Source organism: Brassica napus, chromosome C6, assembly GCF_020379485.1.
Source record: "Brassica napus cultivar Da-Ae chromosome C6, Da-Ae, whole genome shotgun sequence".
Lineage (NCBI taxonomy): Eukaryota > Viridiplantae > Streptophyta > Magnoliopsida > Brassicales > Brassicaceae > Brassica > Brassica napus.
The window spans coordinates 10,230,531-10,252,434 of NC_063449.1; the positions used below are offsets into that span (position 1 = coordinate 10,230,531).

The following is a 21,904-nucleotide window of genomic DNA, read 5'->3' on the forward strand; positions in this document are numbered from 1 at the left end:
TGATGGTGTTATTTCTCTGGTGTATGTTGATGACACATGTTTTGTCTCAAAGTGCTTGTCTCCTGCAGTATGCAGTGTGTTCCTTTACTGGTACGTTGATTGGAGTCTTCACCGTTTTTCTCCCATAGATTTCATATATCCTCCTCTCCAGTTCATTATGCTTGTCATAGTGTTTGTTGATTCCCCATCCCCATCCCCAACTCCATCTCCGTCTCTCTTCCTCTTCCATTAATCCAGGTGTTATCTCAGAGATTTTTTAACTTAATATTAGGTGATGAGTTGATATCATTGGTTTGGTATCTTGAACTCTCCTTTGATCTATCTCTGTTTCTCGCCTTGGTGCGGCCCTTTACTGCAGTATGCAGTCCCTTTACTGCAGTATGCAGTTCTATCTTTGTGGTATTCAAGTCCTTATGTGCTCAGTTTCAGCTTAATGGATTGATGCCTCACATATCCACTCATCATGTGAATCGGATCGTTTACTGTCCGGTTTCCGCTTTTATGGAATTTGTTCTTCTCCCAATTTCATCATCTACTTTATGTGGTTTTGGTGTAGGGAATGTATTGTTGAAGATTAGAGATACTTCTAACACTGAAGTTCTAATCAACGGCTTTGTAGCCATGTTGAAGATTGTTGATTGTGCACTTGTTGCTGCTTCAATTTTGGGATTTATATCACTGATTGTGGTCACTAATTTCCAAGGCTTCATCTTACTTTACAGCTCGATAGTCGCTGAGATTAGAAGACTTCTCGACATCATTAGTTGTTTAAGTGTTTTGTATGCCCATATCTTTCTATGTTGCATTTGCTTCCTTGTAATAACTGTTTGTTGTTTGCCATGGATAGCTTCGTCTTCGTGTACACACACTTTCTCCATTTTCTCCATTTATGGAGAGTAAGACTTTTATAAAAGTAAGATTTGATAAAAAAAAAGGAAATTTTCTTCTTGTTTAAATATCAAGAAAACAAAACATGTAAATGTATAAAGGTCAGGTCAACTCGAGAATGATCCCAGCACTTGTGAATACCATGTATATTCTATTAGATACGTCACGGGTGCAAACAAAACTTGATATTTACTATTTAGTAAACATTCTCTCTTCGAATGAACATCTTAATAAAATTAAGAAAAACAGAAGGAAAACGATCTCTTGAGTTACAATATCGAAAGAACAATGCCATTATTATGGAAACCTTGACAACGTATAATGAAAAAAAGGTGAAAGGCGAGACCTTTCAAAGGCCAAACTATCGTTTAAGTAGAGGCAAGATTCTTCATTCGAATCTAAACTCAGCTGCGACGATTAAGCTTTTTAAGAATGTCTTTGAAACCTTAAGTTCTCTATTTGTAGTTCTGTGACACCTCCAAAACGAGCTTGTCCATGAACTGGTACTTCTTGTCAAATCCCCACCCAGGATTACTCTGCATTACCCAAAAGTTTCAGAATAACATCAACACATCTTCCTAAGAGAAATCTCTGATTAAAAAACAGAGTGATATCAAACCTTGAGGCTAAGAGCAACACGATCTGCAAATCGTTTCACAGAATCAGGTGCACTTTGGGGAACTGTTGTAGCAATCCTATCGAGTTCCTCGTTCTGTTTCTTAGCTGTTACCCTATCAGGACCACTGTAGTGATCAACAATCTCTTTCATACGGGGAGCTTCCGCCATCGCTTCACCTATTGCTTCCTGAACAAAAAAAAAAGAAGAGAAGATTAAGTGATCAAACGAAACAAAAGTACTGCGTGGATGCATAAAAAAGCAAGCTGACCATTGTTTTACCTCCCATTCTTCTTGATCCTTGATCCCCTCTAAAGCCACTATGAAAGGTTTCACCTTCTCAAGACACTCACGCAGAGGCATTGGTGGCTTCTCATCAATGTCAGGATTTGATCCAAAGTCAGGCATCAAATATTCTGGCTCACACTCAATCTATAAAACAAAGCGGGAGACAGAAAACTCAGGGAGTCAACATCCATTTTCATGCAAACCCAAACAACAAAAAGGCACTTCTTCATGTTCCTTTGACTGAAAGACTAAAAAACTAAGAGGCTGTGTAAATAGAAACAAGCACGATCTTATACACTTCAAGGCCACCACAACCTATGATCCAGAGTGTATGAATCAATATTAATGATATTTCTTCATCATTACAGACTATTCCTGATCCTACTCGAAGTGATAGTGTCTAGCATTCTCTGCATCAAACTGTTAACTTCAGAGGCTGTGTTATAAATCTAAGAACATACAAACACAATCTTATAGGCTTCAAGGCCCCCACAAACTACGAATCTATGATTTATAGCCTATGAATCAATATTAATGACACTGCTTCCTCATTATTCACTTTTCATGATCAAACTGTAAACTTTTTCTACACAATCATCAGTGAAGAGAACGAAAAGAAAGACGGAAACTTTACCATGAGATTAGTGTCATAAGCATCAACCAAGGCATCATGAGCAGTAGAAGGCAAAGCCCTTTCGCAGATATCCTCATAACCTTCAGCTAACTTTGCCATAATCTCATCTCCCATCTTCTTAGCAAACTTCTCTCCATCAGCATTATCTCCAACGAACACACTCAAAGCCTCTTGTTCAGCTTCCTCTTCTTTCTTATCATCTCTCCACCCTTCGCCACCTCTCCCCCTGCCTCTCCCTCTCGCTCCTCTCCCTCTTCCCCTGCCTCCTCCTCTTCCCCTCACACCACCACCGCTGCCTCCTTCAGCTTCACCGCGGGAAAGCTGGCTCCTTGCTCTCCTTCCAGCTTCTTCCGGACTCAGTTGGGGTCGTGGAGTTGTATCCTTGGGCGGTTGAACTCGCTTCTGACGCTGCAGAGGCTGAGGAGAGCGTTGAATGTGACGGTTGTCTTCATTTTGCACAAAGGGTTTTCCGCGACCTGCTCCACTTCCTAAAGCATTAGATATGTTGTTCGGAGCCCCTGGTGGTGGCGGCGGCGGCGGCGAAGTTGCATCCTTTGTAGCCTCAAGCTTCGCAAATGGAGGACTTCCCTGAACGCCATCCTTGGCTGGTTCGAAACGCGGTTGCTGCGGCTGTGGAGGAGCTGGATGGCGAGGAGGCTCAGGAGAGAAAGGTGAAACGGGGTCTGATCGGAGGGATCCTCTTCCGCGGCCAACGCTATGCGAGTCTGGTTTGACAAATGAGGAGAACGGAGGAGAGATCGGATCGGATTGGATCGGGCGGCCACGACCATGACCGTATCCTCCTGGAGATTGCGATTCCGACGAGCCACGTGCTTGACCGACCGGTTCGTTCGCTTTTTCCGGTTCGCGATTGAAACCGAACTGTCCCGCTCCAGCGGCGGGGGATCCGGAACCGCCGCGTCCGCGTCCACGGCCACGGACAGCGCCGCCGTCGGAGGAGGATGAGGAGAAGTGAGAAGTAGGTTGGACGAGAAATGGAGTGTGCTTGACTATGGAGGCAAGGCTAAAGCCATTGCTAGGGTTCGACAATCTTCTTCCAATTGCTCCTCTCATCTGTCACAATCGCGATTGATCCAGGGTTTTGCGTCACTCTGTTAAATCCGAAACTGGGGTTTCTCCGAAACGATGTCGTTTACATATTTTCAAACCAGTCCCTAAAGTTTTTCAATACGCGAGTTAAAGGATATATACTTTTGATTTGTCCCAAAAACCCCCGTGGTTAGAGCCACGCTTGCTGGTTCGTAATTAGCAAGAAATCGAAACCTTAAGCATGGCTTGTAATCAGCTCCAACGAGATCAAGAATAAGATATATTTTACTTTCCCGATAACTAAGAATCAACCAAAAACGAAACTAATATTCTTCCATTTTGAGAAAGAAGGTACTATAAATACTCAAATGAGTATCAGAACACGAACTCAGAAGTATGTTGATTGTTGGTTTTGTCTCCACATACTACAGAACTGGGAGATATAACTCTGCTCTAGAAAATAATTAAAATGCCAAATGAAAAACGAAGTGTTTGCATCACTATCCTTCATCAACAAAGCCTCTTGGGTTCTGTTTCTCTCCTAGTTTGTGAATGGTGATCGAATGAATCGTGATCTCACTGGTGTCTTTGAAGGACTTACCCTGAATAAATCAAAAAGGTTTCAAGATCATGTTTTGATATTCAGCCAAAGATTAATTGCAAAACGTACCTTATCGGCTGAGAACCTAAGACTACTCCGCTGCAGCTGAGCGCCGCAACTGCACTATCTGCCTATTTCCATCCCCAAAGCAAAAAAACATATTCAGTTGTTCAGTAAAACTAATAATCAAAAGCTAACAACACTAATGAAAGAAGACACAAAAAGCTGATGTTTAAAAGAAAAGAATCTGAAGGAGCTTACAATGGCAAATTCAACAAAAGCTATGCGAGTAGAATGCAACTGGTCACCAAGAAGTCTTATGCGAGTAACCTGTATAACACAAGAAAATGTTATTTCTTGCATTTACAAAACCTCATATTGTATGTTGAGAGAGAGAGAGAAGATAGTAGTAGCTCTAGACTGACCTCACCGCAGGCAGACTCAAAGAAGATTCTGACATCATCTTCAGTCGCCTGCAAAAGTTTAAAGCAAGTAATCTTAAAAACTGAGAACTTGTACACAAAATGCAAAAACAGAAAACAAGTGTTTACATTCTTGTCGACATTAGTGCAGTAGATGGTTCTTGTACACTTCTCCCTCTCGTCTTCTGACTGAACACAACACAAAAAGGAGACATAAAAGTTCAGATTCCAAACCTCGAAATGGAAACTGTTGTTTACATTACCCTGGGGAGAAATGTGGGATTCACTGGAAGAATAGCAGTCTTTGAAGGCAATACTCTAACTGGGTGATAACCTATTATCGTCCCACCCACACCTAAAGCAGCCCTTGCACCTTCTGCTTGAACCAAGCATTCTTACTAATGTAAAATCAAAACTTTTAAAGAAGACAGCTTTAATATAACTTACGGTCATCGTAGAACTCAACAAACGCAAAGCGAAGAACTGAATTTGGATCTCCACAGATTCGACAATCAACAACCTTCCAAAGAAGAAAGAACACAATGTTAACACTTAACCAGACACAAATAAAAGGATTTAGCTTGTGGATTTTAAACTTACTTGGCCATAGCTGCTGAACAATCCAGCTAAGACTTCCTCAGTCACCTAAATAGAAAGAAGAATATAGAATTAGAATGATACATTTTCTTGCAAACCTGAAAGAGAGAGAGAGAGAGAGAGAGAGAAAGAGAGAGAGAGAGACTTGAGGTAACTTACACTCTGATCAATGTCAGACACATAGACTGTTCTTCTAATACTATCTTCTCTCTGAGCCTTTGAACCTCTTCCACTTAACCTAACTTTCCTCCCTTGGTTATAACCGTTTCTTCTCTGTAATCCACAAAAACCAAACTTGATAAGGTTAATGTAAAAGATCCTCAATTGATGAAATGTTAAGTAAAAACAGAAACTTTCTATTTGCAAAATCATCAAACAAACCTCCAAGCTAGAGACTTTCTATCATAATCAAGAACCCAAACTAACTTCTCATCACATAAGCAGCCAATCAAATTCATTTACAGTTTCAACAACAACCAAAACAAACAGAAAAGATCAAACTTTTTCATTACCCTGCCATCTTGTTTGTTGAATTCTTCACCAGCAGAATGCTTCTTAGTGATGGCAAAATCACCAGAAGACAGAGACTGATTATTAATCTTCTTCTTGTAAGAAGGGATAAACTCCTTAGCTTCAGGATTCAGTTTCTTCACTTGATCAGACTCCGGTTTCACCAAGCGATTCTCAATTCCCTCACCAACACCAGAATCGACACTCTCAGTGATCGCAGCCATTTTTAGATCGGAGATTCCCAAATACAACAACCCAAATATTGACAATTCAAACAAAACTGAAGACGGAGGAGATTAAGGTTTCCAACTTTTTTTTTTGGGTAAAGATGCAAACTTTTGGATGAGAGAAACTCTCTACACAAAAGAAAATTGCTTAAAATCAAGAAATGAGAGTATCAACGAAACCCATTTCAGAGACGAGAATGGTTGATGATCGTAGATATATATATATAATGTAATTCGGAAGCTGATGTAGAGGGAAAGCTGGTGCGGTGGTTTTAGACGGTGGCTCCCTATGCAGAGAAGACGGCTTCTCTTCACTTGTTTTCCGTAGAAAATAAATTTGTTTTTTAGTAATATTTAGCGAACGAAAAAAGAAACAATAAACAAATAGAGAAAAGAAAGAATTTTTGTTATTTATTATTCGTTGTGAACGACCTTGAAAATAACTCGCATGCCCCATTATTTTATTATATCCCACAAGTGCCCCCAAATTCTAGATTTCCAACAATAGTCTTTGTCAAAAATAAAATAATTACATTTGTGTTATAAATCAATTAGTGGATGTCCATAACCGGTCCGGTCCATAACCGGTCCGGTCCATAATCGGTCCGGTCCATAACTGGTCCGGTCCATAACCGGCCCATACCCTAGAGAGAAAGTCGGCCACGACTTGGAGAGAGAGAGAGGCGGATTAGAGAAAAGGAAACCATCTTTCATTTTCCTTGTAATTGTTATTTTTCTATTATTATGTATTAATAGTTTTCCTAATCATAGTGAATTTAGGTTTTGGATACTTAACTTTTTATTTATCTTGTAATTCTCTATATAAAGGGAACACTTATTCATTAATGAAATATATAAACATTCAGTTCTCAAACCTTCGTTTTACAACACGTTATCAGCACGATAGCCTCTAACACCCTGAGCCTAAAACCAAACCCCTAAAACCCTAAACAAAAAGAATCTACCTCGGAACTTCAAAGAGGTCGTTCTCCCAAACCGTGAGGACCCAGAAAACGATCAAGATATCAAATCGAAACCCTTGCCAAGACGAATCAGTCACTGCAAACCGTTTGTCGATCTAACCACCGACGCGCCCTCACGCACCGATATAGTGCGCGCCGATTTGCTTTGGAACCCTAATCCGAACCCGACAAACCCTAATCTGTTCTTGCAAGCGTTCCAGCTCGTGTTCATCCGATCAGCCCCAGCCCTAAGGCGTTCCTGATACTAGACGGACTCAGCCTCAGCTCTATTCGTTCTCAGCTTACATCCCGGACAGCTACAGCTCGCGTTCCCGATCAGACGCGTTCCAGCTTGTTCCAGCTTGCGTCCCATCCAGCTCGAGGTTCTCTTGGTGGTCCGGTTCTACAATCTTTAAAACCTAAAGGTAATTCAAATTCTGAAAACATGAATCAAATCTGGTTGTTTTGTAAAGATTGAAACCCTAAAATATAATCTCTAAAAGGATGAAAGCCATAGGATAATAGATCAATACCCTATGAGTAAATCGAAGCTCTATACGTTCGATCCAAACCCTAAAATCAAGATTTGATCCAATGATCAATTAAAATCAGAACCTTGAAGGTTTTGAATCTCAAAATTAAACTCCCTTGATCTAAGATCAAATCGAATTCCCAAAACCCTAATTTGAAAAATCGATTTTAATTGTTTGGATTTTAAAATTTTTTGTTTGATTGATTGATCACCTAGAACTATGATTATGATTGTTTAAACTTGAATCTTGAAATCTGAATTGATTGGCATGTTTAAACTAAAACCCTAATGATCTAGTTTAGATTGTTTAAAATTGAAATATGAAACTATAGGATTAGGTTAAACTATTCTAGACATAATCATATTTGTGGCCGTGTGGCCTTGTTGTATTCATAACTAAACCTAATCACATTGATTGATTGCAATTGCACTTAGAATCTCATGTTAGAATGGTATTGAAATTGAAATTGAAATCAAGTATGATTGTTCTTTGCTTGGCCGATTAGCTTGCTTGTGTTGAATACATTGTATAAACTGATAGAATGCATCTATGCTAGGATTGCAATTACACAACAAACTATATGCATTGATCTTGAATTGAATCATTAGCCGTGCGGCTTGTTTTCCTGTTTTGGCCGTGTGGCTTCCTCATGGCCCTGTGGCTTCTTCTTGGCCGTGAGGCATAAACCTTAGCCATATGGCTTGCTTGCTTGATTGATTCTATTGATTGTGAGTTAAGTCAGCTAGATTGATTGCATATTGAATCTGAAACCCTAAATCTCGAATTTGAATCCCTAAGGGCCTTGAAACCCTAAATCCTATGATATTGATCCAAATTGAGTTTAGGTTTGATTTTTGTTATTTTGACTGATCTAATTGATGTCTTGAAAGCTAAGGTGCTAGATTATTTTGATTCTCATAAAATCTGAAACCCTAGCCACATTTCGTATTGCTAAGATGATAAAACCCTAATTGGATCAACATAGATTGTTTGCATCATAGCTTGGCCGTGTGGCCTTTATTGCACCTTACTATCATAGCCGTGTGGCTTGCATACATCATATCACCTTGATCACATATAGAATCCGAAAGCTAGGATCGTATGCATCATATATCTATCTAGCCGTGTGGCCTCTTTGCTTGCATCATGACTGTATGGTCGTGTGGCCTTGATTGTATTGCATTAAACCCGCATAGCCGTGTGGCTTACTTACTGATGCATTGATCATTACTTGATTGCTTGCTTGGCCGCATCATACATCACCTAGGCCGTGTGACCTCATTGCATATCACCCCTATAGCCGTGTGACTTGTTTATTAGAAATGCATTAACTCGATTGTTTACTTGGTCACACGATTAATTTTCTTATAAAGATTGAGTGATATATGATTACAGATGTCGAAAATCAGCAATCTAGATTATGCTGCCATAAATCTCATTGGAGAGAATTATTTACAATGGGCATTAGACACAGAGATTGTCCTGAAATCAAAGGGCCTCGGTGAATGTATCATCGAGGACAATAATGCAAGTGAAAGTAATAGATACAAGACAATAATGATTACTCGCCAACCCCATTACCTGACACTACAAGAAAACATCGTAATTCTGACGGAAAATGAGATCCTCAGAATATTCCGACGAATTTCCGAGGAAATTCCGAGAAAACCCAAAATTTGGGTTTCCTCGGAATTTCCTCGGAATGTACCGATGAAATACCGAGGAAATCATATTCCTCGGAAAACACCGACGAATATCCGAGGATATATTATAGCCGTTAGAGAGCCGTTGGGGGATTTTAAAAATTCTGAGGAAATTCCGAGGAAAGAGCTGTTGCCGTCGGGATTCCATCGGAATTTCTTCGGTACTGTCGGCAACATTTCATCTATAAATACCCGCACCCCCCAACCTCTTCATTCACTCCATTTCTTCATCCTCTCACATACTATATTTACACACGAATTTGTTTGAAAAAAGCATGTCTTCTTCAAATTATTATCGTTCTTGGATCGATCGACCTCATTTGGATCCGAACACGAGATTGCTTACGGAAGAATACCAACGAGGTATAACCGAATTCATGGGGTTAGTTCAACGACAACCGGAAGCAGAAACATGTATGTTAAGATGTCCTTGCTCTAATTGTAAAAATAGAAAGATTATTAAAGAGTGGGATGTTTGGACTCATCTATATTTGAATGAGTTTACACGAAGTTACAAAATTTGGTATCATCATGGAGAAACTGATTATGAATATGATAATACTAGCGAACCTCAGCCTGCGGTTAGGTTAGAAGAACCAATTAGAATGGATGTAGATTATGGTGTAGGTACTGAGCAGATGGTAAATGATCATTTTAGAGGGGAAGATTTACCCAATGCAGAAGCTATGAGATTTTATGATATGTTGGATGCTGGAAAGCAACCCTTGTACGAAAGTTGCAGAGATGGTCATTCAGCTTTATCATCTGCAACAAGACTGATGGACATTAAAACATATTATAATTTGGCTGAAGGCTGTGTGGATGCGATTGCTGATTTTGTAAAAGGTATTCTACATGAAGATAATGTAGCCCATGGTTCATACTACGAGGTTCAGAAACTGGTAGCTGGTCTTGGTTTATCGTATCAAGTAATAGATGTAAGCAGCGATAACTGCATGATTTATTGGAGGGCGGATGAACAGCGAGTTACATGCAAATTTTGTGGAAAGGCTCGTTATAATGATACGAGTGGAAGAGTTCCAGTGCCATTTAAAAGGATGTGGTATTTGCCTTTGAAGGAAAGGTTGCAGAGGTTGTATCAGTCTGAACGCACAGCGCAACCAATGAGATGGCATGCGGAGCATTCAACAAATGGTGAGATTAGACATCCTTTAGATGCAAAAGCGTAGAAGCATTTCCAATCAAAATATCCCGACTTTGCGAATGAGAGAAGAAATGTCTACCTTGGATTATGTACTGATGGTTTCAGCCCGTTTTGCAAGAGTGGAAGACAATATTCTCTATGGCCAGTCATTCTTACACCATACAACTTACCGCCAAACTTGTGCTTGCGACGAGAGTTTTTGTTTCTCTCCATTCTCGTTCCCGGACCAGAGCATCCTAAGAGATCACTTGATGTGTTTCTTCGGCCACTAATATATGAGTTGCAACAACTATGGGCTCAAGGTGCTGAAACACACGATGTTTCATGTAAAGAAAACTTTCAAATGCGGGCAGTACTTATGTGGACAATAAGTGATTTTCCAGCAAATGGTATGTTATCTGGATGGACAACGCATGGAAGGCTATCATGTCCATATTGTCAAGATAACACTGATGCTTTCCAACTAAAACACGGAAGGAAAACGTGTTGGTTTGACTGTCACTAGAGATTCCTACCACCTGATCATCCATATCGTAGGAGTAGGAATTTGTTTACGAAGAACAAGAGGGTGTTTGACAGTCCACCTCCGGAAATTTGTCGACACAACTAAGAGATTTTGGTGCAGAAAGGACGCAAGACCAAGGTGGACATGTGCATTATCCGGTAGATGCTGTTGGAAAACTACATAACTGGCACAAAAAGAGTATTTTCTGGGATCTGCCATACTGGAAGGATCATCTGCTGAGGCATAATTTAGATGTCATTCATAGTGAGAAGAACTTTTTTGACAATCTCATGAACACGATCCTTAACGTTCAATGTAAAACAAAGGATAATTTGAAGTCAAGACTGGATTTAGTCGATATATGTGCTCGTTCAGAACTTCATGTTGATGAGAATGGTAGGGCTCCTTTTCCCATATACCGACTTGATGCAGAGGGAAAAGATGCGTTCTTTGATTGGATTTCAAACGATGTGGAATTTCCAGACGGTTACGCATCTAATTTGCGTAACTGTGTCGACAGAAAGGAAGGAAAGTTTATCGGCTTGAAGAGTCACGATTGCAATGTAATGATGCAGCGCCTCCTTCCGTTTGCCTTCAAGGAACTATTACCACGGAATGTTCATGAAGCAATTGCAGGGATTAGTGATTTCTTCCGCGATTTATGCACGAGATCAGCGACTCTTGAAGGTATTGAAAATTTGAAGACTAACATAGCCGTGATTCAGTGTAACCTTGAGAAGATATTTCCTCCATCATTTTTTGATGTTATGGAGCATCTTGTTATTCACCAGGCAAGAGAATTGGAACTTGGTGGTCATGTGCAGTATAGATGGATGTATTTGTATGAGCGGTATATGTACCATTTGAAGAAGATGGTGAAAAATTATAGTAGGGTGAAAGGTTCTATAATCGCACAGATGATAAATTCAGAAACTTCAAACTTTGCCGAGTTCTACTTTCCAGCAGAAGTGCATACCAAAATAGAAGACCTGCTCGGCATGATGATAGAGGCGAACGGGCAACATATCATGTTACGGTTCCAGACATCTTCACAGATGTTGGACGACTTAGCGGAAAACCAAAGGACCGTCGACTTACTGAGCAGGAGCGCAGTCATTTGCAAACATATTTGCTCACCAACTGCGAAGATGTTCTTCAATATGAGAGGTAAATAAATTAGCTTACAAATTTTTATTTTAACAAGTTGGAATTTAAATCTTAATTAATTATATTATTGTCAACATATGTACAAGATTTTCATGGCAGAAAACCGGTTCGAATATAGATACGCCACAGAGGAGGAACTTGAAGAACTGAAGCAGAGAGAATTTTCTGGATGGATGCTTACTTATGTGAGTGCTTTAAAAAAATTAAAATATTATTTATCACATATTTATACTAATTCACATATATTGATATAACATATATATGTGCTATTAATAGGTGTTTGCTGGTATGACCAGAGGTGAAACATTTGAGGATTGGATACGCGAGATGGCGTGGACCAGATTATGTTGTGAAGTCATATATGAGATTTTGTACTCGAGGATATGCATTCACAACTCAAAAGAGGAGACGTTCGAGTACGACTTATGATGCTGGCGTTTGTTCTGCATCTGGAGATGATGTATACTACGGAAACATACGGGAGATTATGGAAATTAAGTATCCGGGCATGGTTGGATTGCGCTGTACTGTTTTCTATTGTGATTGGTACGACAACACTCCAGATCGAGGTGTGAGAACAGATGCATTTGGCGTTACATCAGTACATTCGAGGCGAAAGTTGCAATATTATGATCCTTTCATTCTTGCTTCTCAGGCCGATCAGGTAATTAAATATACATATATCAATTATTCATAATGATTCATCATCATGTATATTAATAATACTTATTTACAAATTAAATAATTTTTTAAATGTTACAGGTTTGTTATATCAAGTACTCCTGGGTTAGGAACAGAGATGATCCATGGGTCATTGTTACATCACTCAACCCGAGAGGCCGAGTTCAGGGAAGTTCTGAGCTGGAAGACCCACTACAACCAAGCACATCCGGTAACTTAAGTGCAGCAGAAGATTTAGCTGCAGTTGGCCTTGTAGTCGATTTAACCGACTTTGGAGAAGAAGCCGTCGTTCACGTAGAGGATGAACCAGAGATTGGAGAGTTTCACCAAGATCCAGATTCAGATTCATCTGGTGATGATGACTCGGAAACAGAGTAGCATCGCCTTTTTTTTTAATATAAGAATACCGAGGAAATTCCGAGGGATAATAGGATTTAGGGATTTCGAGACTTTTTCGATGATTTAGGGCTTTTCTTTTAGGGTTTCTGTTTCCTCGGAAAAGCCTCGGAATATTCTGAGGAAATTCCGAGGAAATCCAAGTGTTCCTTGGAATTTCCTCAGAATATTCCGAGGCTTTTCCGAGGAAGTAGGGTTTTTAAATCGAAAACAACGTTTTGCGGTTTGAATAACACTTATATAACCCTTATTAAGTGTCTTAGACTGATTATGAAGTCAAAAATTTGTTCTTTACTCTATAATAAACACTTTCCGATTGTATGAACGAAATCCCCACAACATAAGAGAAACACTTATACACTTTAATGAACGGTAAAGGGAATACTTACAATTCGTCTTGAAATTTTTTTTATTTCATAATTTATGATCATCTATACAAAGATTCCTCAATGGTATGCATTGCATTTGTATAAGAAATGATATAGGGCAAAAAAATTTGATGTTTTGAAACCACAAACATGTGTTCCTCGGAATTTTCTCGGAATAGTCCGAGGAAATTCCGAGGAAAAATATAAACCATTAGAAATACATGCATAGGATATTCTTTTTCCTCGAATTAATGAACATACCGAGGAAATTCCGACGGATATTTAAGTGTACGTCGGAATTTCCTCGGAATATTTTCATTTAACCGGGCAAATCAGCCGCCAAATATTTCGCGAAAATTGAAATTGAAAATACCTAGGAAATTCCGACGGATAGTTTCCGTCGGACCCTAGGTTTTATAAAGACGAAACACTTCTTCTTCCCCATTTCTCTCTTCTTCCTCCGGCGATCTCTCTCTTCTTCCGGCGATCTCCCCCTTCTCTCGCGACGATCTCTCCGGCGAATCCTCTCTATTCCTACACAAATCATGTAAGGACCCTTTCCCGCTCTCTTAGGTTCTATTTCTTAGGTTTTTATGTAGATTTGATGATTTTAGAAGTTTTTTGATAGATTTTTGTTAGCGAGATTGGTTAGGATTGTGATTTGGTTGTGTAATAGGTTTAGAATTGTGATTTGGTTGGATAATTTGTTGTGTTGAATTGATTTAGAACTTTTTTATACAGTTTTTATTATTTTTGTATTTATAAAATCGATTTTGGATTTTACAAAACGTTTTTTCTATATAAATTCAATTTTTGGATTTATAAAAGATGATTTCATATTTAGAAAAATATTTATATTTATTAAAACTAATTTTGTATTTATAAAACATTTTTTTGATTTATAAACACTATTTTTTTTATTTATAAAAACTATTTTTAAATATGTTTTTCAATTAATATTTATTAAAAATATTTTTAAATATGTTTTTTTTTTAATTTATATATTTATGATAACTAATTTTAAATATTTTTTCAATTAATATTTATTAAAACTATTTTTAAATATGTTTTTTTAATTTACAGGTCTACTGGTGATCAGACCCGGTCTCGATCTCGTCGTGCCTCACCACGAGGTCGTAGTGGTACGGGGAGCCACTCTCAGGGTTCGTCCAGCCACTCTCGGGGTTCGTCCAGCCACTCTCGGGGGTCGAGCAACCACTCTCGGGATTCTTCATTTTCCGCTCCGGTTTTTGCTCCCGCTGCTGCACCCCTCCCATTGCTGCACCCTCTTCCACTGCTGCACCCCCTCCCACTCTTACAGTCGTTCCGGGAGTGATAATTGTTGCCCAGTTGGTTCAACAGCCCGGTCGTGAGCATCTTCCCTATCTCACTCCGTGTCCAAAGGGACGACGTCAAACATGGTAATTAAAAGTCTTTTTTTTCCTTTCATTAAAATTTGATTCATTATTAATAATTTGTTTCTTATATTAGGTTCAACCGATCCGGGAACAGAATCATCGCATGGATCAACAATATGATGTACTCGAACCTCAGCAAGGGATATCCGACTTTCACTCACTTCCCTGCCGAGGACCAGGAGATGTGGTTTCGTCAGTTTGCGGTAAGTATTCTAATTTTTTTACTTATATTTTTAATCTTTAATATAAAATTTCTTCAAATTATGTTTTTTTTTTCAGCAAGAGTTCACCTGGAATCCTGATCACACGAACTTTATCCGTGACGCCTTCGTCCATAAAGTTATGGACAACTATGGGAAGCAGATCTACGAGTGGAAGCAGAAGTGGCTCATCAACCAGGTTTTTTTAATTTATTAAACAATTTTTTGAATTTATTAAACTATTTTTGGATTTATTAAACTATTTTATATTTTTTTTATTAAAAGGTCCCGAAGTCGATCAACAACACGGTCTGGGAGGAGTTGTGTGTGCATTGGGATAAGGACGAGACAAAAGCTACATCCGTGACCAACTCCGCCAACCGCAAGAGCGATCGTGGCGGGAAGGGCATGTACAAGCACAATTGGGTGCCCAGACTATTGCCACTCTGGGGGATCGCTTGGTAAGTTCAATCTCTTTTTTTTAATTATTTAAGTATTTTTATTTTATTTTTATGCATTTCTTCTAATTTCTAATGTTTGTTTAACTTTTGTTTTTTTCAAGGCGGATGAAAATGATGGCGAGCCGGTTGATGATTTCGTCCTAATGAAGACGGCGAATACCAACAAGCACACCGGGGAGATTGATGATGGTGTTGTGAGGGATGTGCTCAGCCTGATCGAAACTCAGAAGGAAGACGAAGAGACCCATCTATCCCAGCTTCAAACCGACCTGGATGATGGTGTTGTGAGGGATGTGCTCAGCTTCTACCAACTTGTCCCGGATTCGAATCAACGAAATCGTTGAATCGGTATGTTCTTTATAAAAAAGTTCAATTCATTTATTTCTTTATTTTCATTTTATCATCTTTTCTATTATTTAAATTTGTTTATTTTCTATTTCAGTCGGTTCCAAAGAAGAAGGGACGTTTGGTCGGTTTGGGTCGTCGAGCCCGGTCGGTTCCTCCTTCTGCACCACAGCCCTATGTTGATCCAGAAGTGCTAGACCAGTTGAAGGACAAAGATTACCGCATAGCTGCGTTGGAGCAAAAGATGGCGGATCAAGAGGCGGGATGGGAGGCAACGAGGAAGCAGAAAGAGCAAATGATGGAGATGATGAAGAGGATGTACCCGAACGAGCAGTTCCCGTAGTTTCTTTCTTTTTTTTTTTCAAAAACTCTGAATGTTTTATTTTGGAATGTACAACTTTGAATATTATCTAATATGTTTTCTATTTCAATTTTAATTTTATATTTTCGAATTTCAATTAAAAAAAATAAATTTTTAATTTAAAAAAAAATTATTTTTGGGAATATTCCGAGGAAGTGTATCCCTCGGGATATTCCGACGACAACTTCCTCGGAATATTCCGAGAGCATATCTCCTCGGAATATCCCGACTGATACACTTCCTCGGAATATTCCGACGGCAAAGGTTTCTCGGAATATTCCGACGGCCGAGGTTCGTCGGAATATTCCGATACCTCTTTTCTCTCTGAATGTTTCCGAGGACCGTTCCATCGGAAATATCCGAGGAGATACCGACGAGGAGATACCGACGAACAGTCCTAGGAAATGTTTCTTCGGAATGTCCTCGGAATCTTTAATTCTCGGTATTCCCTCGGAATTTTCCGAGGAAATTTCGAGGAAATTTTACTTTCCAACGAGAAATTTCCGACGACCATTCTCGTCGGTATGTCCTCGGAATACCGTTATTCCGAGGACATACCGACGATATTTGTCGTCGGAATACCGGTGTTTTCTTGTAGTGTGAAGTCAATGAGGCTGCAGAGGAAAAGAAAAAAAAATCTAAAGAAAGCAGCCACGTCCATCATGATAAACCATACGGCTGTAACCGTGATGAATGGAAAGGACGTGGGCATAGCCAAACTACCTTATACGACCATGGACATATGAATCACTATAACCGTGGTTGTGGACCCAGTTTTGGCCATGGTTAAGGGAGAGGAGGCCGTGGCATTTCTAAGCTACCACACTCGACCAAGTCAGTGTGGCATAAGATATGTAATGGGGAATCATTAGGCTAAAACATCTGATTGTCTAAAAAGAATAATGTTGATTTCGATTTCTGTGTTTGCTTTGCTTTATGTTTGTGATTTTCTTGAATTAATAACTTATATTATAATATGAATGAATGATTTTAGATATGACTAAGAAAACGCCAATATATAAGGCAATGTTGCGGGTATAGTCAGTCATATAAGGGCCTGCGACCAGTATAGAATTGCCTAAAAGGCTACGGCTAGACTTAGTACATTTGCGCCTAAAGAGGCTAAGTACATAGTGCCTAAAAAGAGCACGCATAAAAGACCTAATGCTCTATATCCACCCATAGAAGCCCATTGAGTTTATAAGATATATGATAATGGTTTCCATATAGAAACAATGGGCAAAGGAAACAAAGAGCGATCGAAACTATACATGCATTCTCTACTGATCTAGACTATGCAAAGATCAGTATGATAAAGGCAAAAGCCATGGTAACCAGATTGGTATACCCCACGAAAATTATACACTATATGGCATGACCGGATTAGCCATCCTAGTCTAAACTTGATGCAAAGATTGATATTGAATAGGCACACAGAGTTATCCCATAAGATCTCACGTTGTGTAACATGTACACAAGGGAAACTCATGAGGCTTTATTGTCCTAAGCATCACGAAATTATAGTATGTTTATGAGGGGGAGAGAGGATAAACCCGTGATCCATGATCACACATGATCAATACTACAAATTCGTGTACTACTATGGTCTATGACCATGCTATAAACGGCTCGGCCGCAAAGGCCATTACCTACAAAGGTTCGGCCGTATAAGCCATTATCTATAAGGCTCAGACTCTAAAGTCTATAAAGCTTAGGGACATCACGAGTTTTACATGTATATAAGGTTAATATGCATCAGACCATATAAGTGAGCATAGATATTCCCATCTCAGATTGAATACGGGTCATGAGCCAGACATATACCATCTTAAGAGACTATTTAATAAACCACCACAGACACATGTGCCGTCTAAGATGGAACCTCAGAAGAGGATTGAGAATATATGTTGGATAAAAGTATGTCTTTCTCCCACGAGTTTTAAGAGACCTTGAGCTAAATATGGGTGATCAGATTTAGGCCAAGTGCACGGATTGCATGACTAATGAATCCGACTATCCAACATTAGAAGGAGAAAGTTATAAGCTGGTAAAGATTAAGAGAATGATAAGAGAAATAGAATGGTATCAACCATCATTGTCTTGGCAAGATCCTCGGACTAAAAGTATGATTTAAGACGTCCAAAGAAAGATTATAAAAAGCTAGCTAATCTAGATGCCAGACACTGACCCGAAAAGAAAATAAAAGAATGACTAAGTCATAACCAGCTTAGCACCAAACGAAATCTGATGTCCTAGAGACACAGTCAAGTTGCTACAAAGTTTATACAAGATAGACCAAAGTGGTCTATAAGATAAGGAACCTCGGAAAGAAAAGGTGCATAGAATACAGATCCGAGATCAAAATAGAAACCATACCAGACATTGAGAAAAGGCTGCGCAGCTAAACATCTAAGGTACCAAACCATGTAGCTTGGGACGCCAAGCTACTAGGTAACAAAGGTCCTGGATAATGAAATCTCAAATCGATTAGATCATGTCTGGAACACAATGGAACCACACATATATATAAGTGTCGACACATGAGAGTTATATTTGTATAAGGATACATAAAGTAGTAGCACTTGAGTTTAAAGATATAAACGAGAATCATGAACCCACGAAAGAGTACTCATAAAGATTAAATATTAGGTTGAAAAGATAAATGTGGGGTTTAAAGTATCTAAAGAAGACATAGGCGTATTGGCCATACACATATACAGAAACGCCATCTGATAAACCAGTGAAATAGATGGGTCTTGTGAGGGAAAAGAAACCGTGAGATATGGTACATGATCACGTGGTCTAAAGGTGTTCATGTTTCCTACTAACAACATTCGATCATAGCTTGTTACACAAGGATACTCACAGAGACCAAAGGAACAGATTATAAGGAGATAAACTCCTATGTGGTGGATGTTGCTACATATTTTCGAAATTGACAAAGGTCTGGTCATAAGAAAGAAATTAGATACAAAGATGTAGTAAGTAGCATATGGATCACTGGATAAAGAACAACATTGTTCCTAAGTTGTTCATGGATAAAGAACAACATTGTTCCTAAGTTGTTCATGGACTGAAACAAAGCAGCTGCATATATTATATAAAGGAATTGTATAAGGACAATCCAAATTCAGTCCATACATATACTTATAAAAGAGATTTAAATTCCTTATAATAAACCAGCCTAAAGAGAGGTTAATTGGTTGATACTAATTATTTATTAAATCTGTCTGGCTAGAGGTGTCCGGCCCTTCTTCTTTGATCATGGCTAGTGGAAAAGAAAGATCAGCCATCATGATTGCCGTCCATAAGCTCGTGTAGTCGAGGTCCATGACCTAATAGATCTTCCGGTGCGTGGTATGATCCACGGCAACAAAGGTCATGGGACACCATCAAGGTATGGATAAAAGAATGCAAAAGCATTACCGAATGCAAGAGAGATTACTGATCGAGATCCATGAGTGTGTTCTGCCGAAGAGCCATAGCTTGATGAGATTATAAAACTCACTACAGCAATAATCATTGATCACATCTTAATCTAGAACACTCATGAGACAAGTTATAAACATGTATAGAAGAAGTCTATGACTCAATATGGATCGATCAGATTAGTGCATAGTCGATGATAATAAAGAAAGATCTATGGACAAAGACATTGGTACACATCCGTGTAGTAGATACACCGGAACATAGGTTTACGACCTGAGACTATAAGTTCATAAGTACCATGCTCAGTATATATATTGTCCACAGTGTGTTTAGTATGTCCGACCTAATTAAGAGTAGTTGACAACCAAAGGTCCACTTCTTGACCACACACACACGATGTCAGAAGACATGAGAAGAGACCGGAAATGTCAAAGTAATCCAATTGCGGTTCAGTAATGAACTTGGCCGATTTGTTTACTCCCTACCTGCACGTTCAGGAAAGATCACGCATCAGATGCGTAGACTGAAGAAACCTCCACTGAGGTCCACATCAGGGGGAGTAGTACGTATTGTACTCTTTTTCCTTCATCATGGTTTTGTCCCACTGGGTTTTCCTGATAAGGTTTTAATGAGGCAACATGAAGCGTACTACGATCCTGAATGGTTATGGCATCCAAAGGGGAGTGTTATAAATCAATTAGTGGATGTCCATAACCGGCCCGGTCCATAACCGACTCATACACCTAGAGAGAGAGTCGGCCACGACTTAGAGAGAGAGAGAGGCGGCTTGGAGAAAAGGAAACCATCTTTCCTTTTCCTTGTAATTGTTATCTTTCCATTATTATGTATTTGTTATAAATCAATTAGTGGATGTCCATAACCGGTCCGGTCCATAACCGGCTCATACCCTAGAGAGAGAGTCGGCCACGACTTGGAGAGAGAGAGAGAGGCGGCTTGGAGAAAAGGAAACCATTTTTCATTTTCCTTGTAATTGTTATCTTTCCATTATTATGTATTAGTAGTTTTCCTAATCCTAATGGATTTAGGTTTTGGATACTTTCTTTTTTACTTATCTTGTAATCCTCTATAAAAAAAGAACACTTATTCATTAATGAAATATAGAAACATTCGGTTCTCAAACCTTCTTTTTACAACAATTTATTTGTTTGTCAACAACTCTCAAGTTGAATCTCAACGCTACTAGTTTACTACAATCATTTATTTTTTAGAAAAAAATAGTTTTACATAACACTAGTACAACTTTTTTCCAAAAATAATTACACAGAAAAGAAGTCTCAAAATAACATTAACTAAAAAACTCGAATTTGGAGCTAGTGATTATAGTTTAATATGCAAAGCAAATTCAGATAAAATGTTTAGATTTTAAAGTAATTTAGTTATTTTAACTTAAAATAGTGTTATTACGGAAATTTTTTTTCTTATGTATATTTATTCTTAATGTCATTATTGATGTGGGATTTCCCATTTTAATGTTAGGTATACTAATTTTCAACATAATTCGTAATTAGCATTTTATCCTTGCTGACTTTGCTGTAAAGTAGACAAAAAAAAAGCTAAACTGAACAGAATAAAATAAAGAAAAACTAAGAACGGGAGAAAAGTTTTTTTTTTTTTTTTTTTTGATAACTCTAGTATCTGGGCAGCCACATTGTCAACTATCCCCCCGAAAAAAGTCCAGCGCCCCAACGGAAGGGATGTTAAATCCGTTGTGGCCAAGGCTCGAATCCGGATGGCGAGCAGTACAGCTGTACCTCCTTTACCACCAAGCTACGAGCGCTTGGTTACGGGAGAAAAGTTATGTGAACATAACCAAATGTCTCTCCTCTAAGTAAGATTTAAATCAAAGCTCAGCTCTAAGAACCTTCAAGCTATCAATAAACTTTTTCTTGACTTCTCTTGTTTCCCCATATCTTTCTTCCTCGTCAAACGATATCTACATCATGGTGCAAAATGGATAGAGAACCAATATGAAAAACACATGCAAGCAGCACACACTACAAAAAAACAGTAAGGATACTGAAGGAAAAAATCGTCGGAATTTCGTCGGAATAATGTTATTCCGACGACATACCGACGAAACAAGTCCTCGGAAATAATTCCTCGGAATTTCTTCTTTCCTCGGAAATTCCTCGGAATTTTCCGACTGAATTCTGAGGAAACAAATTTCCGAGGAAATTCCGAGGATCACTAGTTTGTCGGAAATCTCCTCGGAATATACCGAGGGAGAACTTCATCAGGATATTTCCTCGGAAGTTCATCGATCGATGCGTTTTTGGACATATATCCATCGATCGATCCGTTTATAAAAAAACGTTCGGAATATACCGAGGGACATTCGGTATATTCCGAGGAAAGG

The 21,904-nt window shown here is 38.9% G+C and overlaps 2 protein-coding genes across 2 annotated transcripts; both read right to left on the bottom strand.

The window, feature by feature from the left end:
• Nucleotides 1-1,056: 1,056 nt before the first annotated feature.
• Nucleotides 1,057-3,533, bottom strand: LOC106345797 (translation initiation factor IF-2-like). Its single transcript, XM_013784978.3, has 4 exons — nt 2,427-3,533; nt 1,787-1,936; nt 1,508-1,693; nt 1,057-1,424 (listed from the first exon to the last, which is right to left on the bottom strand). The coding sequence occupies exons 1-4, from the start codon at nt 3,498-3,500 to the stop codon at nt 1,344-1,346; spliced, it is 1,491 nt and encodes a 496-aa protein (XP_013640432.2). The 5' UTR covers nt 3,501-3,533; the 3' UTR covers nt 1,057-1,343.
• Nucleotides 3,534-3,792: 259 nt separating this feature from the next.
• Nucleotides 3,793-6,210, bottom strand: LOC106345798 (polyadenylate-binding protein-interacting protein 8-like). The gene is made up of 10 exons (XM_013784979.3): nt 5,609-6,210; nt 5,256-5,369; nt 5,100-5,144; nt 4,947-5,019; nt 4,763-4,875; nt 4,629-4,688; nt 4,503-4,550; nt 4,339-4,407; nt 4,147-4,208; nt 3,793-4,078 (listed from the first exon to the last, which is right to left on the bottom strand). The coding sequence occupies exons 1-10, from the start codon at nt 5,828-5,830 to the stop codon at nt 4,018-4,020; spliced, it is 867 nt and encodes a 288-aa protein (XP_013640433.2). The 5' UTR covers nt 5,831-6,210; the 3' UTR covers nt 3,793-4,017.
• Between the last annotated feature and the right edge of the window lie 15,694 nt (nt 6,211-21,904).